The following is an 18,741-nucleotide window of genomic DNA, read 5'->3' as shown; positions in this document are numbered from 1 at the left end:
TCATGACTACACGGTGGTGGCATTGAGAGGGGGGGTACTGCTGTTCGCATGCATGGGGCTGGGGCCTGAGAGATCCTGAGCATCCACCTGAGTGCTCGTGTGGCATGGTTAGGAGCAGAACATTGGTCTGTAGATACTGTCACAGCCTGAATTCCATCATGTGAGGATGAAATGGTTCTGGATTGGAACGGAAGAATATTGTTTTCCTTTGGCTGAGCGCTTTTTCTGTGCTGCTGCTGTGCATGTGCTTGCTTTGGGGAACTGAGCTCTTACTGACTGCTGGTTTTCTGTTTCCAAAGCTGATCAGTGGTGGTTCTATTGTAAGTGCTGAGGCAGTATGGGATCACGTCACCATGGCCAACCGGGAGTTGGCGTTTAAAGCAGGAGACGTTATCAAGGTCCTGGATGCTTCCAACAAGGACTGGTGGTGGGGTCAGATCGATGATGAAGAAGGATGGTTTCCCGCCAGCTTCGTGAGGGTGAGTGACTTTCTTCTTTTTACCACTACAGTGAATCACTGCTGAGGCTGCTCAGAACTGTCAGTGAATTGAACTGGCTCCTGTGCTTGTTATCACTGATGCTTGTTCCCAGTGTGTCTGTTTCCTCTGTAAAAATGGGGAGCAAAGAAGGTTTCAAAAGAAATGGGTGTGGGGTAGAGGGGGATGGAATAGGTATTGGCACAGCTTTTCATGCTGGTGGGATATGGAGAGGCTTTTGCTGTCTGTTGTAGCCTCTCTTCTTGAGCAGTTGTTTGGGAAAACAGTTTAAAGTTGTGTGGGTTATGAGCAGATCATTTGGTGGGGCCTACAAGTTCACATCAGCTCCCAGTGACCTGCATTTGGAAGAGCTTTAGCACAGGGAGATGTGAGACACCACCACCCCACCCCCCCCTTGCCAAAAGCAGTGCTGCTTTCTGACTCTTCAGCACTGTGGGATGTAAAATCACTTCACTGATTAGTCCATGACCAGCTCTGGTTATTTTTGTAGGAGACAGGGCACCATTTGGCTGGTCTGTGCAGGTTTTGCTGTACCCAGCCTCCTCCAGTGGTGATCACAGATCAGAAGGGTTTGAGCACTTGCCTTCCTTTGCTCAGTATGTGTTGAAAAAGCCAAGGGACAAGAAGATGTCCTTTTTGCTGTCATCAGCTCCTGCCACATGATTTGGGCACTCTTGAGCCTTCCTCAGGCTTTGACCACGTGTATTTCCTTCTCCTTTCCCTCCTGCGCAGGGTTTGATAGGTGGGATCAGAGGTTTAATTCCTTCTATGCTGTGGAATAAGAAAATGACGATTTCTTTTGCCTTGTGAAACTGTGAAAGATGACTCTTTCCTCTGAGCCTTCCAGGCAGTTTGACAGGCTTCATAGTGTGAAGAGGAAGACTGTTCTCTCTGAAACACACTGAAGACTGTGCTGCATCCCAAGGAGATGCTGTGTTTGCTTTAGGTCTCTGCCTGTCACCCACCCTGTGTTGGGCAAACCTGCGTCACCAGCATCCCTGTTTGATTACATCATTTCATCTGGGAAACAGCCATATGGATTAGGAAAATTGGGTTAAAATGCATTCCCCATGGTACCATGATGCAGCTCTTGTGTCTGTCCTGGGTCTGACCAGAGCCAAGAGTGACTGGAACTGGAGCATGGGTTGCCTATGTGAAAGAGCTACTTAGTTATCCTGGCCCAGAATATCAAAGTGTGTTTAGTGTTTAGTTGAAGGGACACTGTGGGTCTGACCCTGCAGCCAGTGGAGGCAATGAGTTTGGAAATGGATTGGTATCAGGTGTGATGCAGATGATAATCTCATTGCAGGAAATGCTCTCCCCAGTGTCTCTAGCACATCTCTGTGCTGCTGGCTGCAAAGGCTGAATTGAAAAAGTCTGTATCTTTATTTTTGCTTGATTTAGAGGCTGAAATATTCTGGGCCAGTTTAACTTTCCAGTGCATTGACCAGTCCTGTTTTGTTTGTGATTCTGGGGAAAAGATGTAATATCCTTATTGTGTGATGTTGTAAACATACTGTTCATGGTAGGTGATAACAGCCTTGTTTTGCACTGTCCTGTTTGCTAAATCCCATACCAAACACCTAAACAAACAAGCCTGTTTGCTGTGAGGCCCCAAACCGCGCATCATTCGGCTTGGCTGAACTTCCCATCTCTCCCTACACTTTTCAAAGGCTGGGAGGAGGATTTTAGAAACTGGGAAAAACAAAGGAGAGGGATCAATGAATTTCAGACGGTTGTACACAAACATCTGAACAACATCCTGGAACAAACCTTGCTGCTTAGGATCGTCAGGTTTCTTACCCATTTTGTCTAATGCCACAATCCTGTGGCTTGACTTCATTCCAATAAAATCAGTGCTTCCATCAGCTCTGAAAGAGGTCCAGCTTGGTTATTCCATCTCCCTCTGCCCTGGCACCAACTGATGCACTCCCAAAGGGGCAACCACATGGTTTTGATGCCATGAATGATAGTTAATACCTAACACTAAGTCCCAGGCATTCCAGCTGTCATGCAAGCAGAGTTCTGGCAGTTTGTCCACTGCTCTGCAAGGAAGGCTGAAGGGGACAATTTGCCACTCGGCTTTATACAGCAGAGCTGCTTTCTCCCCGCAGCACTTGTGTGCTGCATCCCACTCAATGGTTGTCCTGTGCTGAGAAAACAACTGCCATTTGGGCTGTCATGTTCTCCTTCCCTCGCTGGCTGAGGTCACTTGCTTGCCTCTTCACTTCTATTCTTGCATATTCCCCCCACTGTCTCTGTCTTTCTCAGTAAGTTATTTGAACCAGATGCCTTCAGAGCCTTTAGGGAAGGTGCTTTTGACCCTTCTTTTACTTGCAGGACCATTGCTGCAGGCTTATGCTCCTTCCAGGTCCAGTCAAAGACCTTTTAACCTAAACCCTTTCCCTTTACTCTTCTCTGCAGTTTTCTCCCTTGTAGTACTTCTGCAGCTGATCACTCCTTCATAATGAGGAGGCTGGTTTGTTCTCTGTTGTACTTTGAGCCCTGCCTTTTTAAGATGATGCCAGAAAACTGCCTGATTTAGCCTGGGTGGTTCTAGTTTTACTTGCAAAAGAATTGCTTTCCTTTGTATCTGTATTTCTCTTATGCAAGTACAGGAGGGAAAGGGCACAACATGTTGCGTAGCAGAGGATGAAAAGCAGTTCAAGTGTGGGATGACAGAATCAAACAGGATTCATTTCAGGCTGTTTTAGACTCCAGGCCTCGTGTAGGTCCTAACAGAGCAGGTCCCTGCTAACAGCAGCAGGTCACTGCAAAGTCAGATTCCTCTAAAAGTCATTTGGATCACTTCTGAGGACAAACCTGGGCTGGAAACCTGCTTTGCACTGAGACGTCTGACGCTTCTTGCTCTCCAGCCAGATCATATGAAAATGTTTGGCAAAGCATTTGGCACTCACAAAATCTCATAGCAGGAAAAATTCACATTTGCAAGTGCAGAGGAAAATAGGAACCTGCTGATTCCCTTGGCCTCCTTTAAACACATGGCTGGGAGGGCTGCAAACAAAAACCATACTTGAGTTGCCTGCATGTACAGGAGCTGTTGTCTTTACACGTAACACCTGCAGTTATCCTCTTAGTAGCTTGAGACTTGGCTACAATAATGGGGAGAGGTGAAGGCCATAGAGTTTGGGAGCACAGGAACTTTCACTGGATGATAAAGTGATGTTTTTGGGGGAAGAGAAAAGGCACAACATAGGAGAAGTAGAATTAGGAGTTAGTAAGTGATGGGGAATGGTTTTCTGCTGGAAGCTGCTGCACTCAGTGAGAAAGTTACGAAAAGCCTTAAGTCATTAGAATGAGAACCCCAGAACTAGATTTAAGGCTGATTGATGAGCTGAGTTTAGGACAGATGAAGGTGTTTGTGTTGTATTTTAGCCCATGTTATCAAGCGAGCATGCTGGGCAGCCACAGGGTGCACCCATCAGTCTTGTGCTGCACAGTGTCTTTGGATGTCCTGTCAACTTCTAGGGATCTCAGAGGGTGGGAGGTACAACGGGGGGAAAACCAGCAGGAATTTTAAAGAGGATTTCATATTCCTGTAGTGGCGATGCTGCTTCTTCTGGTGATTGCTCTTCTCTCCTTTGTGGAGGGTACAGCCCTGGGCTGTCTTTACACGATATGGTACAAATTCATTGTTGCATACCAGCACTTTCCACATCCACTCAAAAAATACACTTAGTGTTTGTAAGGAAGAATTTAGAGCCCAGGATAATAGCCCAGTGCTGCAAATGCATCGATTGTTGTACCTTAAGGTCTCCTTTAGAAAATACAGTAAGTCTTAAAACAAAGTTTTGATTGCAGAGCCTAGCATCACATCTCCAAAATAGCGAGGCCCAAGTGAGATTCAAGCACTCCAAACACAGGAAATCAAATGGCATCATGTTTGGGCTCTGGCATGTTTCCACTGAGAAAGAAATAAAACCGTGAAAGCTTATGGATGTTTAGTGCTGTGGAATCTTTCCCCAAAGACGTGGCAGAATGCACCCACCCTGGGCAGAGCAAGGGATTGATTTTGTTATAAAGATCTCCTTAATCTCTTTGGATACCATGAGGCAGACAGAGTTTCCAGAATATATTTCTTCTCACCTCAGCTCCTGCCTTATATTTACTGAGCTAAGCTAACGGGCATATCTGGGGTTGAGAAGGTTTTACTGCAACTTCATGTAGTGCCCTTTGACTTGGTTGTCATGAGAAATGAAGGGCAATGGTCCTCTAAAAGCCTGAGCAAAGATGGTGTATAAATTCTGTGCAGTCCATACCTCTTACATAGGAGGAACTGCAGGGGTGGATCAGTGCAGCAATGCTCCTTGTTCTCTCTCATCGTTGCCAAGCTTTCCCAAAGTGTTGTAATTTTAGATTGATTTTCCTGCTGAAAAAGCTGCCTTTGACCCACTTTATTTTCTGATGCTGAAGGAGAAGTGCTAGATGGATTGGTGTAAGCTTTTAAGGCACTGTTTAGAAGCAGACTCTAACCCCAGAGTCTTGTCTTAGTGCCCAGCAGCTCATGCATTTTATTGGGTGGGTGGGATTAGCTTTTGTTTGTAGGAGTTGACTGCTCTGTATTGCAGGGGTAGCTCTGAGAACCAGCCACATCTTGCTGCCCATCAGCAAGGGAAAAAAAAGACCTTTTTTTTGCCTTTAAAATCTCACTGCATGCATAAGGATCTTGATACAACAGCACATCACTCACCTGCTTGTCCATCACTGCAGTCACTGCATCTACTGAGTGCCAACGGCAGTGGCATCAAGGTGAGGTTCTTCAGAGAAGAGAGGATGGGCTGAAGTGGCTGTTACCTGTGGGACAAGCAGGACAGCGTGTGCTGCAGTGTCTGCTGCAGTCACTGCCTTCCAAAGGAGATTTTATTCTCCCGTGGCAAATCCGGCATAAAAATAGCTGCTGGTGGAGGTATCGCCCGCAGCGGAGCAGCAATCCAGGATGCGCTGCAGACAAACGGGGGCTTGTGTTGGGGTTTTAAAGTCAAGCAGCATTTTAGCATCCAAATGGGCTAATTGCAGATACCATTATCATGACAGCTCATGTCACTCAGCTCAGCAGGCACCAGATCCCCAAAGGTTCAAGTGCTGGCACTGGGGCCCTTCCCCATACGGGCTGTCTGCAGGTACAGAACCGATGTTTTGAGGCCGTTCTTCAAAGCAGGCAAACTGGGCACAAATCTTCACACCCCCATCCCTGTCCTCTGCCAAACTGGTCATGAAGGAAGATCCAGCCTCTGGTGAGGTTCTGCAGGAGCTGCTGAGCTTCCGCTCTTCCCTGTTTTGCATCATACGTAGCATCACACAGTGAGGGCTTTTGGGTTTTAGGAAATAGGGCCCTAGCTCAGGTATTTTGGTGGGCATAGTGTAGAACATCTAGTTTATTGCAAGCAAGTTTTGCTACATGGTGGAGCTCCAGCCCATGGGAGTCTGTACATTTAAACTGGAGGAAACAGGGTGCAAACACAAGTCAAGTTCTTTGGAACTGTTTGTGTTCACCTTTCACAGATACAGAGTGTGAAGCTGTCCCTATAGAGTTTCTGTTTTCTACTTTTCCAGAAAGGAGTGAATGGTATTTCTCACCTCAGATAAAGGGAACTTCTGACGCTAGGAGTGAGGAGTTTTAGAGGGGAGAGGAAGAGGTGGAAGTGGGTTTGTCTGAAGCTGGTGAGTTGTGGGAAGAGCAGAGAAGGTACCAAAGACCCTGTGAACTGGGGGGAAGTGAAGGATGGTGAGGCTGGAGCCAGATTACAGAGGAAGAAATTCAGGCTGTGGGAGAAAACAGTGGTTAGGACCACAGGAGGGGAAATCTACTTGCTTCAGCTTACTTTCCTTCTGCTGGCAAATGTCCTGTGTCTTATCCTGGAGGAGGATACAGGGGAAGGGCACACAGAAGGGCAGGGAGGCTGGAACTGGTCAGGGCAGCTGCTGGGGGACAGGCAGCATCCCCATGTGCCAGGTTCTCACCTCCTCTCTGATGACAGAGAGGGGAGAAACATCTGCCCTTGGGCATTTCTAAAGCCCAGGACAGCCTGTGCTTCCTCCTGAGGGCAGAGAGAGGCTGTGCTGGATCACTGGAGAGGCACGCGGAGACGGATGATGTTTTACTTATGCAAAGCTCTGCACCATGAGCCCTACTTGATTACAAATAAGCAAGTGATCTTTTTAATCCAGTGCAGGGTCCAACTGAGCATGCATATAAAACAGTGCACGTGGCTGAAAGCCAAGGGCACAGCACTACAGAACCACCAGAAGAAGGGAGAGGGGACAAGCCTGCAGCTCATGGGGTGGCTCTGCTGAGCAGGGGTGGTTTGGTGGGTGAACCAGTCCCAAGGCTTTGTGCTGCAGGATTACTGGAGTGACCACTGTTTGATACCAGGTTTTGGTGAAGGTTGGGCTGCTCACACTGATATCTGTTATGAAGTCAGTGGTGAGCAGAGATTCAGTGGAATGGCAGCAGCTCTCTGGAAGGATCTGCCTGTATCATTAATCTGCCACAGGATTTAACTGTGAGCTAGAATCCAGGATGGCACATTATCTGCTAGTTTTGTCCTTGTGAATATCCAATGGAAGGAGATTAATAATCCAGATGGCTGGTAAAATGTTTGTTTTATCATGCTTTGTGATTATTATGAGACTGTCAGCCCTCAGAGCCTATTCAAGTAAAATGTCCTCTCTATACAGTGTGTGCATTCAGCAGTCTAAATATATAATAATTACAGGTCAGCTCATGTTGGAATGGTGCCATTTGGTGATTTTATGCACCATTTGGGGATAGCTGCAAGTTGATAAATCACATTTCTATAGCTTTTATATCATAGAATGGTTGGGTTAGAAGGGACCTTAAAGTTCATCCAGTTCCAACCCCTGCCACCGGCAGAGACACCTTCCACTAGAGCAGGTTGCTCCAAGCCCCATCCAATGTAGTGAACACTGTACTTAGAGGTGACTGTGGACTGGGCTAAAATAGGAACCTTTGCAGCATTGTCTGAGTCAACTAAATATGACATTTAATGTTACTGGGAAAAACCAGTGTCACCCCCAGTTTGCCTCTTCCACCTTTCTGTCGCCTGCAGCACACCACCCTTGTGGTTTGAGCGAGCAGGTCAGTGAAGCAGAGAGGATCTGGCCTGGGGTGCTGCTGTTGGGTCAGAGGACACACGAACACTTAAGGTGCAGCCTTCCCTTGGCCCAGAGCAGCGCAGCTCCTTCTCAGCACAGGCACAAGAGGATTTGAGAGCTGAAGTTGCAAGACCAACTCTATTGCGTCACACCAAAGGTCTGTCTGGCTAAATTGTTGCTTATGGATCATGGAATCGTGGAATGGTTTGGGTTGGAAGGGACCTTAAAGCTCAACCAGTTCTAACCCCCTGCCACAGGCAGGGACACCTTCTACTAGAGCAGGTTGCTCCAAGCCACTGTGTCCAACCTGGCCTTGAACACTGCCAGGGATGGGGCAGCCACAGCTTCTCTGGGCATGAGCTTCCTGAGCCCTCCACTTGAGCATAAAGCCTGCCGGCCTCAAAAATATTCATGACAAATGTCACTGGTAAGGTGGATTATCCCCTTTAGAGATGCAGAGAGCCTCCACCAGTTGAAGCGATTGGCCCAGGGTCAGCAGTGTTGCTGGCAAGATACCTCATCTATGTGACTCATGGTCCAGACTTCAAGTGATCCCCTGGAAGAATGATCCTCGTTTGAATTAGGTGGAACTTCAGAGGTTAAGACAGAAAGCAGGAGTGTTTGAGCAACGCAGTGGGATTAATCCTTTCAGCGGCTGAGGCTGCAGAGCATGGGGATGAAGCACGTTCAGCTTCCTCTGCTGCTGATAAAACTGCCGCATTTGTTTTTAATCTAAAGTAGAAGTTGTCTCGATTAGACTGTAGGGGTTTTGGTTTTTTTTCCTTTTGGGAACATGAATCCTAGCAGGAAGGAGCAAAAATTTCATTAAGGAAATAAGCAGGTCTGCCGAGAGTCCCAGATGTGGCAGTGGGGAGTGTTCCTGCAGTGCACAAAAGGCAAAGCAAATTCTGAGGGTTTCAGAAATCATGAGCATTTCCAAGCTTGCTATTCGCTTCCAAGTTCCCAAGCCTGTAGGATTCCTGCTTTCGGGCCTTTCCCTCTCCTGTTATTAGATCTGTCCTGCTTTATTTTGTAGATGAAAATGGAATTTTTCTCTCATGATCACTTGACTCCAGGAGGTTGAGCTTTAAAAATCCAAGTTCTCTCTTGGTTTACAAGTTCATGTGTGGTTTTTGCTTGATGATGGAAAGGAAACTCAGTGTGCTGAAAATGCAGTGGTCCTTTTCAGGAATTTGGGGGGAATTTGTTCCAGTTTAGAGTGTTCAGTGCTTAGAGGTGCTTGGCACCCAACCCACAGCTGCCCTCAGCCCCCAGGTTTGAGAAGGCTTGTTCAGCCGCTCTGATCTCTGCATGATTCAGGGATCAGCACCTCAGGATGCTGAGATTGGGCATTTGCCCGAGTGGAAAGGCTCTTCATGTGAAATGATGAGGAAAGCTGCTGTGAAATGAAAATCAATGCTCATTCACAAATCCTGGCCTGAGAGGTTTACAGAAACAGCAGTGCCACAACCCGGTCAGTCTGGGCTGCCGATCACGTTCCTGCAGGTTCTGAACCTTCTGAGATCAGTCACCTGTAAAGAGCAAAGGGCTTATCCCTCCTCCCAGAGGTTTCCTCCTTGGTTGGACAGACCCCAGCTGATGGTGTGTGGGAACTGGCCAAGCAGGGCTGTACCCCAGTAACTGCCATTTCATTCAGGTTGGTCTGGTTTATGTGTGTACATCCTGGTTCAGAGCACTTGACAGCATCCAACAGTCCAGTTACATTTCACACGATTATTTTATGTTTGGGATCCAAACTGCCAATACTTGAAATCCCCTTGCTTAGCAGAGGAGCTTGGCAGTGTGCAGGGAACCATTTGGGGCTGGTTGCACCAGTGTGAATGAAAAGGGACTGTCTGGGCTGGAATCTGCTGAGGACACCACTGGCAAGAACATTGCTGTTGCTGTAAGGAGGAAGTTGGTCCAGTATCTCCCCATGTCCTGCAGCCCAAGACTTTCACTTGTTGGCTTCCTGATGCTTTAAGCCTGTTTCTCTCCCCTCTTCCCCTCATAGCTATGGGTAAACCAAGAAGATGGTGTGGAGGAGGGAACCAGCGACGTGCAGAATGGCCACTTGGATCCAAGCGCCGACTGCCTGTGTCTCGGCAGGACCGTCCAGAACCGGGACCAGATGAGAGCCAACGTCATCAATGAAATCATGAGTACAGAGCGCCACTACATCAAGCACCTCAAGGACATCTGTGAGGTACACTGGGGGTTGTGGAGCTGGGGTACTGCAGAAGGATAGGGGGTGGGCTGTTGAAAGCTGAGGTCTGGGTTTGTCTTTGGGTGGTGGGGGAAAAGGATGCAGTGGGTTTGAGTCCTGTGTCTAACAGAGAAGCAGCATCTGTCAGTAAGTATTGATATGCTGGATCTGATCGTTACCTTGAGTTTGTATTAACTAAAAGTACAATTTTCTGACCAGTTTTCCATACCTCTTTGGCTAAACAATAATGAGGTTGACATCCTTCAAGCAGTCTTCTTAATTAAAGCCCAATGCTTTTGAACTTGTGATTGAGGAAATGAGGCTGTAATTAGATCAACCAGTTACCCATTTCATCTGTGTCTTTCACACTGGGTTCACTATTTCCCCTGCCTCAGGATGGCCCCCACTTGCCTTTTATCATGGTGAGACTGAGAGCAAAACGTTCTCACCACAGGAAATGAAGTATGTTTTATCCAGTGTAAGGGGACCAGCAAGCAAATGGACTTTGGTGACTGACCCCATGCATGTTCAACTTGGTTCTTTTTCATGATGTTACAATTAGCCTCTACCACCCTTTACTCTCCTGCAGTGTACAGAATTAGTGCTGTGAGCTGAGCCCAAAGGACAATGCATGTGGTGCTGGGTGTTCAGGAAGGGGAATGCATGGTGTTACAGGACAGCTTGGGCTTCATGTGCAGGGGATATACTTATCACTAAAGGCAGAAGTTTGTTAGCACTAAAACTAAAGCCCGTGGCTTTCAGCTCATCCCTCTGAACGTCTGGGATTTAGTCAGCCTGTGTCCAGTCTTTGCAGAGTCAATGTGGTGAAGCCCCCTGGGAATTCTGCTTAGAAACATGTCTTCCTCCCTTCATACTGCTGCTTCCCTACTGACGAGGCAAAGCCATCCAAAACGCATCTGTGACGCTTTTCAAAGATGGAAGAGTCTTGGGATTTCAGTTTGGAAACAAATGAGCTTAATTTCACTGTGCTATTTCCGTCAGAGGGCTTTGCACTGAGGAAGGGAAGAACTGCAGGAACTTTTCCACATGTCGTTTCTTTTCCTGTGTTTGCACTTTTCTGATGAAAAACTAAATAAGGTCCCTTCCAACTCGAACCATTCTATGATAAATAAAACTTAACGTATATTTCCCAGCCATGTCAATCTGATTTTGCCAAATCAGGCTCTCAGAAGGCACAGGTATGTGTATCTGCAGTGATGTCTGTGGGGAAGCACTGATTTGCAGCACCTAATGATACGTCCCAGATAGGAAAGAGATCTCTTAAGGCTTGTTCTTTACTCTCTATGATGCAAAATAATGTTGAGGGGCTAAATCTTACCTCCAGGTAAAGCACCAGGAAATGATTCAGCTGCTTCTCTTAAAGAAGGAGGAGGACTGACATGGGCATTCTCATCTGCAAAGTGATGGGCTGTCCCTTGCTGAAGAGAGCCTCATTGTGCTCAGTTTAATCAGAGCAATCCGTTTGCCTCGAGAAGGCTGGGAGACAGCTCAGTCATCCCAGGCACTTCAGCATTGCATGACATGACTGTTTCTGTTTGTGCATGAGAGGAGGGGGGCTGGAGGTGGAGAGACAGGGGCTGGTTTGAGCTCCTCCCCATACTGCTGGAGGGATGTGTATGGAGGTGTTATTTGTGCTGAGGAACAAGTGGACCACCGCCAGCCGCTGATGAGACACAAGGGCTGGTGACAGTGGCAAATTCCCTCTTCCCTTTGCTCTTTATTGTAAGTTGTCAGGACAAACAGCAGCAGTATGACGTATTGGAGGGGATGAAAGAGGAGTTGTGGCTGGGTGGTGAAGGCTGAGCCTGATTTAGTACTGAGTTTAGCAGTGAGCAGCTATACTCTTGTTGCTGAGCTATAATGAATAACAAATCCCAATACCATTGAGGCACCTTAAGATGTTATCAGAGGACACAGCCCTTGCTAGGTGATTAAGAGCCCTCCAATTGCTCTTTTCTGCTTCAAGATGTATTTCCACTATCTGCTACTATATTATTATAGACCATGTTATTATTCATAATACCCATAGTTCCGCCAAGTGAGGAGCTCATGAGCTTGCCAGCACCAGAATGAAATGACCTGTGCAAGCCAAGACCTGCATGAAGCAGCTGGCTTGGAAGGGACCTCCCTGTCACACAGAGCCACTGCCCTGAACAATGCTGCTGTGTCCTGGCTTAGAGTACACAGGCCTGACTGCTGCCTGGTGAAAGAGTTCTGTGAAGATTCTTACTAGGGGTAAAATGTGGAGTGTTCCCTGGGTTGCATTACTAGGAGTGGATGGATCAATATTCTGAAATACAGCCAAGAATAAAAGAGAGAAAAAAGGATTTGGCCTTAAGGAAATATCCGGTAATAGGAATTTTAGGCTTAGAGCGTAGGAAAATCATAGAATCCTAGAATGGTTAGGGACTGCAGAAAGCTCTTTGGATCAGTGGGGATAGATACACTCCATAGATCTATTCCCCAGTGTGCAATTTGTAGGTATCTCTCACTACCTGCTTGTGCACACCCTGGTTTTGTGTTCCGAAGCTGCCTGCTTCTTGCGCTTTAGAGGAACAGGCTTATGTTCCTGCTGGACTTCAGTTTACGTTTTGGGTGAGCCCTAGGGCAATCACAGAGCCTGACATTCAGTGCTTGCTCTAGACCCGTATTTGAACAAGTGCTTTAGAGTCCTGACTGCCCAGGACCAGACATGGCTGCAGTTTGCTTTTTCAATCCAAACAGACTCAGCTTTGTTCTTCTGCTTATTTCTGTTATGTGTGTATCAGCACAGTGCTCGCCTCGATGCTGTGAGCACTGCTCTAGAGAGCAGTGTTTCTATGGCCCAGATGGTGCTGGTCCAAACCAAGGGATGATCTATGGACAGTATAAACAGCCCCAAATTGGCTCAGAGATGGCAACAAACTGGAATATCATCACAGCTGCCTTTGAAGGTAGAGCCTGCAGTGGCTATCTCCTTATTCTCTCCTTCACCTTGCTCTCAGCTGGACAAGAAGAAGATGGCTGGATTGGCCACCTCTCCTGACTGTCTCTAAACCCACTGTGGGGTGAAGAAAACTTAGCACTTAACCTCCTGCAAATACTTTCCAACTTTGGCCTGTACTTCAGGGACTACATGGAAAAGTACTTAAAAGAGAGACAGTTTGACAGCTATTTTTAGGTTTTCATTGAGCAAAACGCTCTGCAACATCTGCTCATCAGTCAGTTATCCCTTCTCTGAGCAAACCTGACGGGATGAGCAGAAGGAAGATGGCATTGTTTTATGTAACAGAAGTAAATTTACTGGAAAAACTCTGCAGCAGCCTTCTAGCTGGCTTTTGCTGCCTGTTCTAGACAGATCTTCAGTCTCCCCTTTGCTGGCTTGTGCTGGAAACCAGCCTTCCAAACGCACAAGCTGGATAGAGGATAAGACTTGGGAACTCCATGTGTTCTTTTCTTTTCCCTCTGGTTTTATAGGTGCCTGTTCAAAAATGTGCTTCTTCAGCTTCTCCAAAGCACACAGCTTTGGGTGAATCAATGAACCAGCACAGGGAGAACAAGGAATGTTCAAGACAGTAGCTGCAGCCAATAGCAACCCCAGGGCTGAAAGATGTTCCCCTAAACCGTGCAGTGAGTGAGCTCACAGAGCAGCATGTGAGGGGGGGAAGCTGCCTTACAGGCAGCCTGCAGCAGGGCAAAGGTCCAACACAAACACCTTGAGGCACTCACCTAGTGCTGCTGACACCAAAGCCAGTGTCGGAAAGAGCCTGGCCTCATGGGCAGGTGAACATCTACTTTCTTTGTGTTTTATCTGAGATAAGCAGGTAAACATGAAAGTAGCATGGAAAAGATATTCCTTGCTAGTTTGAATTTGTATTTGTCCTGCAACATGGAAACCAGCCTGCTCCCATTCCTCCTGGCCTTGAAAAATGAGAGGGAAGCCCAGGAAAATGAGTCATCAAGGAGCTCCTGGAAGAAGAGAGACCTAGATTTAGTACATGCAGAAGGTATTCCATAACCCAAGCTTCTCAGCTGAAAAAGCCAGGAATTTCAGCGTAGTGGCATCCATCTAGCAAAGCTGGACATCACAGAGGTTGGGTCTTTGCCAGGTCGGCCAAAGTTGTATTTCTGATTCATCTCTGTGAAGTTCTCCCTCCCAGGAACCACATGGTGAGGCTGAAGGACAGTTTATTATAGCGTTCCAATAGGTTGCATTGTGGACCAGCAGCTGCATGTCACCAGCTGGCAGTTCCTCTGTGTGACTAAGCATCTAGAGTGCCCAAATATAGCCTTCAACTGGAGCTGCTGGCATTTTTTCCCTTTGTTTCTTTTTCTCTTCCTATATAATAAAGGCAGCCAAAGTCATCTCATGATGCCCCCCCCCTTGTTATTTCTCTTCAGTCAAGAGGCCACAGTCCTGACCAGGACAACACCTGATACTTGGCCTTGCAAAATTTCTAGTTTGAATGGTGCAGGCAGGTGAAGCACAGGGGGAAGGAAGTGATGTGCTCAGTGTCACAGATGGTGGCAGAGCCAGAAATTCAGCCCAGACACCCAGAGCCTCCATGTATCACCCTCTGTGCTCAACCACTTGTGCTTCAGGCAACTGTGTTTGAAAAAGTCCTCATGATTGAAATCCTCAAAGACACTCCAAGGGCTGGGGCATCTCTCCTGTGAAGACAGGCTGAGAGAGCTGGGCTGGGTCAGCCTGGAGAAGAGAAGGCTCCTGAAGGGGAGACCTTAGAGGAGCTCCAGTGCCTAAAGGGGCTACAGGAAACCTGGAGAGGGGCTTGGGACAAGGGCCTGTAGGGACAGGCCAAGGGGAATGGCTTTAACCTGCCAGAGGGGAGACTGAGATGAGCTCTTAGGCAGAAGCTCTTCCCTGTGAGGGTGCTGAGGCGCTGGCACAGGGTGCCCAGAGAAGCTGTGGCTGCCCCATCCCTGGCAGTGTTCAAGGCCAGGTTGGACCCAGGGGCTTGAAGCAACCTGCTCTAGTGAAAGGTGTCCCTGGCCGTTGCAGGGGTTGGCACTGGTTGAGCTTTTAGCTGAAGCAAGGATGATGAGTTCATGGATAAGGCAGGGTCAGCGCAACAGGAGGCAGACACAACTTGGTGTGTTACCCTTTTTGCCAGAATATTGATCCCTTCGGTCTTTTCAGGTCAGGAAGTCTTCAGAGCAGTGCTCGCCTACCAGTTTATGTTTGTGTGCTGTCCAGCTAAGCTCAATCTCAGTGGGCATCGTGGGCTGTTGAAGAAGCATCAAGGAGGATGTTTATTATTGCTCTGGACACTCTGTCCATGCAGGAGATCGGAATTGTTTCCAAACCTCCTGCAGGTTCATTCTGTGATTCTGGGGACTTTATTTAAACTCTCCACATCCTGGTTCTTTCTCCCTCTTTCTCCACTTGACTTTAATATGTGTAGACTCAAGGGAGCCTGCTGTTTGTACAGAGAAGGCTACAAAGCCTTTTCTTCTGTCCTACTGAAAAAAGGAAGAAAAGCAGTGAAAGATGATTTTTGAGAAAACAGGAGAAAAAATCCCCCTCATTTTGCACTGTTTGGAATAGCACATCTGCACTAAGGGAATAGAGGGTAAAGAAAAATGCTGCTGCTTTCTTCTGGATGGCATTGATCATCAGCTTGGGCTGCTCCCACTGGGCTCCCTTGCTTGGGCAAGCCAGAACTCCTACCCTCCTACTGCATTGCCTTTGGGTTTCCCGACTATCACATAGAACAAAAGCCCTCCTGATTTCATCTTGGACTCGGGAAGATGAATAATGTGGTGCGATAGTCTGTGTTGTCTCTCAAGTCAGGGAACATTTGAGGAGTGTTTGCCTTCAGTATTTCACTTGGTGCTGAAACAGCGAGGATGGTGGCACCCTCCATACCTGCTTCCTAGACCAGGGGACATTAATAGACAGTCACACATTAATAGAATCCCAGCCTGGTTTGGTTGAAGGGACCTTAAAGCTCATCCAGTTCCAACCCCTGCCATAGGCAGAGACACTTTCCACTAGAGCAGGTTGCTCCAAGCCCCGTCCAGCCTGGCCTTGGACACTGCCAGGTATGGGGCAGCCACAGCTTCTCTGGGCACTAGAGTGTTTCTCAGCATGATCACAGAATCGTAGAACTGTTTAGGTTGGAAAAGACCCCCAAGATCATTGAGTCCAACCACAGGCTGTGAAGCCCTGGGTGTACTGGGTCTGATGTGTCCTTAGCAAGAGTAGTGCTATGGGTCTACTGTAGGATGATGTACAAACTTGCAAAGGAGATGCTTGCTGTCTATCAAAAACAGTACTCGCAGTGTCTCAAGGCAGGTTTTGTTTATTGCATGCTTACTGATAGAGAGGAGTTGATGTAGACTGTCATGCCATAGCAGTGGATTTTGTTTTCAGAGCCATCTTCTTGTTTTTAGTTGCTCCTTCCTCAAAAATAATCTGGGAGCAGCCTCAGTGTGTTTGGGTTATTTTATGGATTGTTCTTTCTTGCTCCCTCCAGGGTTACTTAAAGCAGTGCCGGAAGAGGAGGGATATGTTCAGTGATGAACAGCTAAAAATCATCTTTGGCAACATTGAAGATATCTACAGATTCCAGATGGGTTTTGTCCGGGACTTGGAGAAACAGTACAACAATGAGGACCCCCATCTCAGCGAAATTGGACCATGTTTCCTTGAACACGTGAGTGAATTTGGCATGTTTGTTTGGGAGTTTTGGGGTTGGTTGGGGGGGGATAGAAGGTGTAAGGGGAGTAGCAGAAAAGGTCAGGAGGCAGGAACCACTCAGAATAACTTGTGCATCAATACTGTTCTGGTTACATATCAGGGATTACTCCATGACCCTCCATCTACTTCATGAGATGCAGAGAAGGGAAAATACGAAGTGAAGCAGTTGGATAACACCCTAGAATACTTGAATCCCAACACCTTTTAACATCCACCCTTAATCATGTTATGTAGGTGCTGTGTCCCTCACTCCCCGCCCTCTTCTGCTCTTCAGAATATGAGTTAAACCCACTCGCAGGCCAGCCTAATCAGGTTATGGATGGCCAGAAGGTTGGAAGAGGTAAGAGAGTTCAGAGGAGTAAAAAGAGGCCTTAGTTGTGCATTACACAGAAAAAGGAGAGGAGACCAAATGCCTGGGCTGTTCACTGTGGCACTGAGATGCACTTTCAAGGGCTGAAAACCCCACAGAGCTTCAGTTTCCTTACCCTGCAAAAAAGCTGTTGGGGTGGGTGGGGAGGTGCAGCTCACGCTAGGTGCACACTGAATAGGATATTTTTACTGACCATATAGTCCTGGAGGCTTGTGCCCAGCCCGTTGTACTGTTCCACAGCCACATGCTACAGGAGCTGATAAATTGACCAGTGCTGTAAATATGCCAGGAAATGTCAAGAAAATTACAGTTGTGCAGTTCCAGACTTTCCTTCAGGGAGAATGAAGTGCTGTTACCAGAGCTTAGCTATGAGGTGCTCCAGCTGGGGAGGCAGACCCTGCACTGTGCTACCTCGTTACCTGTAGCCAGGGCTCTACTGGCAACAGTGCACTTCTTATCAGAGAAATTTCTGATAGACATTCCTGAAACTTCAGCAGGGCATCCCTAAACAGGTTCACAGCATCTCTTAAACATCGTTGATCTTCCAATTGAAAAGCAGGTTTCTTGTTGAGAAGTTGCATGATGGCATTAATATTGCTCATTATTATCAGAGCCTGCAATCTCTGCTGCTTGCTTCCAAAGCACCATCACATTCCATCTCTGTGCAAAAAAGATGCAAGAAATCTTGGTGAGAATCAGTAGCTGAAATTTCATGTCTTGAGGCTGTGCTGTCAATTCACGTAGAGTGACAGTAGCAAGAATTACTGTGGTTATTCAGAGCAATATCTGACACTCCTCTGTCATCAAACACTGGCTGGAAGCTGGCTAATGAATTCCTGATAAATGATCCCTGTTTAGCCATTTAGGGGAACTGAGGGATGAGGATATTAAGATCCTGTTATGTGGATCTGCAAAGCATCTTGCTCCTCATCTGCTTCAGGAGGAGAAAAGTGTCAGCTCTTGGTCAGCTGTGGGGATGGGAAAGAAAGCAGGCCCTGTTATTCCCAGGAAGGATCTCATGGGACTGAGAAATGAGAATTGCTGGTCAGGTGCAACACAGTGGTTAGTGACTTGAGTTCCCTGTTGGTAATGGGAATTTCAAATATACCCAGCTCCTAAACACTTGCCAGGTGCTTCATGAGCTTTCAGGGAAAGGGCTCTAGAACTAGCAAGGTTCTGGTCCTGTATTATCAAAGGCCAGAGCTCTGCTCTGTTCTACCTTAACCTTTTATAAGGTTGTCTTCTAGAAAGACAACCCCACCACACAATTTGACACTGAGAGCACCGACGACACTGCACAGGGCTTCACTTGAACACAGCCATTACAGAGACCTCAGCTGCACATCAATACACAGGTCCCTCTCTGCTTCCCTTTTTTCCCAGCACAACCATGCAGCAGGAAAAGCCCTTCCTTTAGGATCAGCACTTCCTCCTCCTGCTTAGGGTATTCTTTCTTCTTTAGTTGTAACATGTTCTTGTTGGCAACCTGGGATATTGACTGCTCACAGCACTTGTCTGACATGTGCTCCCCTCTGTGTGCATCCCTCTTCTCCTGCCTCTCACAGCAAGATGGCTTCTGGATCTATTCGGAGTACTGTAACAACCATTTGGATGCATGCATGGAGCTTTCCAAGCTGATGAAAGACAGCAGGTACCAGCATTTCTTCGAAGCGTGTCGTCTGTTGCAGCAGATGATTGATATTGCCATAGATGGTTTCCTTCTGACACCAGTGCAGAAGATCTGCAAATACCCCCTGCAGCTCGCAGAGCTACTCAAGTACACTGCACAGGATCACAGGTATGCTGGTCT

General features: G+C 47.3%; 1 protein-coding gene across 11 annotated transcripts in view; it reads left to right on the top strand.

Annotated features, from left to right (window-relative positions):
• Positions 1-18,741, top strand: part of ARHGEF9 (Cdc42 guanine nucleotide exchange factor 9) — a 164,578-nt gene that overhangs the window by 103,441 nt on the left and 42,396 nt on the right. For all 11 annotated transcript variants that reach the window (XR_008971164.1, XM_057400902.1, XM_057400884.1 and 8 more), the window contains 4 exons: positions 300-479; positions 9,649-9,840; positions 16,338-16,517; positions 18,497-18,729. Coding sequence is in view for 10 of the 11 variants with exons in the window: in XM_057400902.1 (XP_057256885.1) it covers positions 300-479; positions 9,649-9,840; positions 16,338-16,517; positions 18,497-18,729 (785 nt within the window). In the remaining variant the exon portion in view is untranslated. The remainder of the gene's footprint in view (positions 1-299; positions 480-9,648; positions 9,841-16,337; positions 16,518-18,496; positions 18,730-18,741) is intronic.

The sequence above is a fragment of the Pezoporus wallicus genome, unplaced genomic scaffold (assembly GCF_028554395.1).
Source record: "Pezoporus wallicus isolate ANWC-B61680 ecotype Strahan unplaced genomic scaffold, APGP_CSIRO_Pwel_v1 contig_8803, whole genome shotgun sequence".
In the NCBI taxonomy this organism is placed as follows: domain Eukaryota; kingdom Metazoa; phylum Chordata; class Aves; order Psittaciformes; family Psittacidae; genus Pezoporus; species Pezoporus wallicus.
The sequence above is the reverse complement of the archived record's forward strand: the minus strand, read 5'-3'. Positions and strand labels throughout refer to the sequence as shown.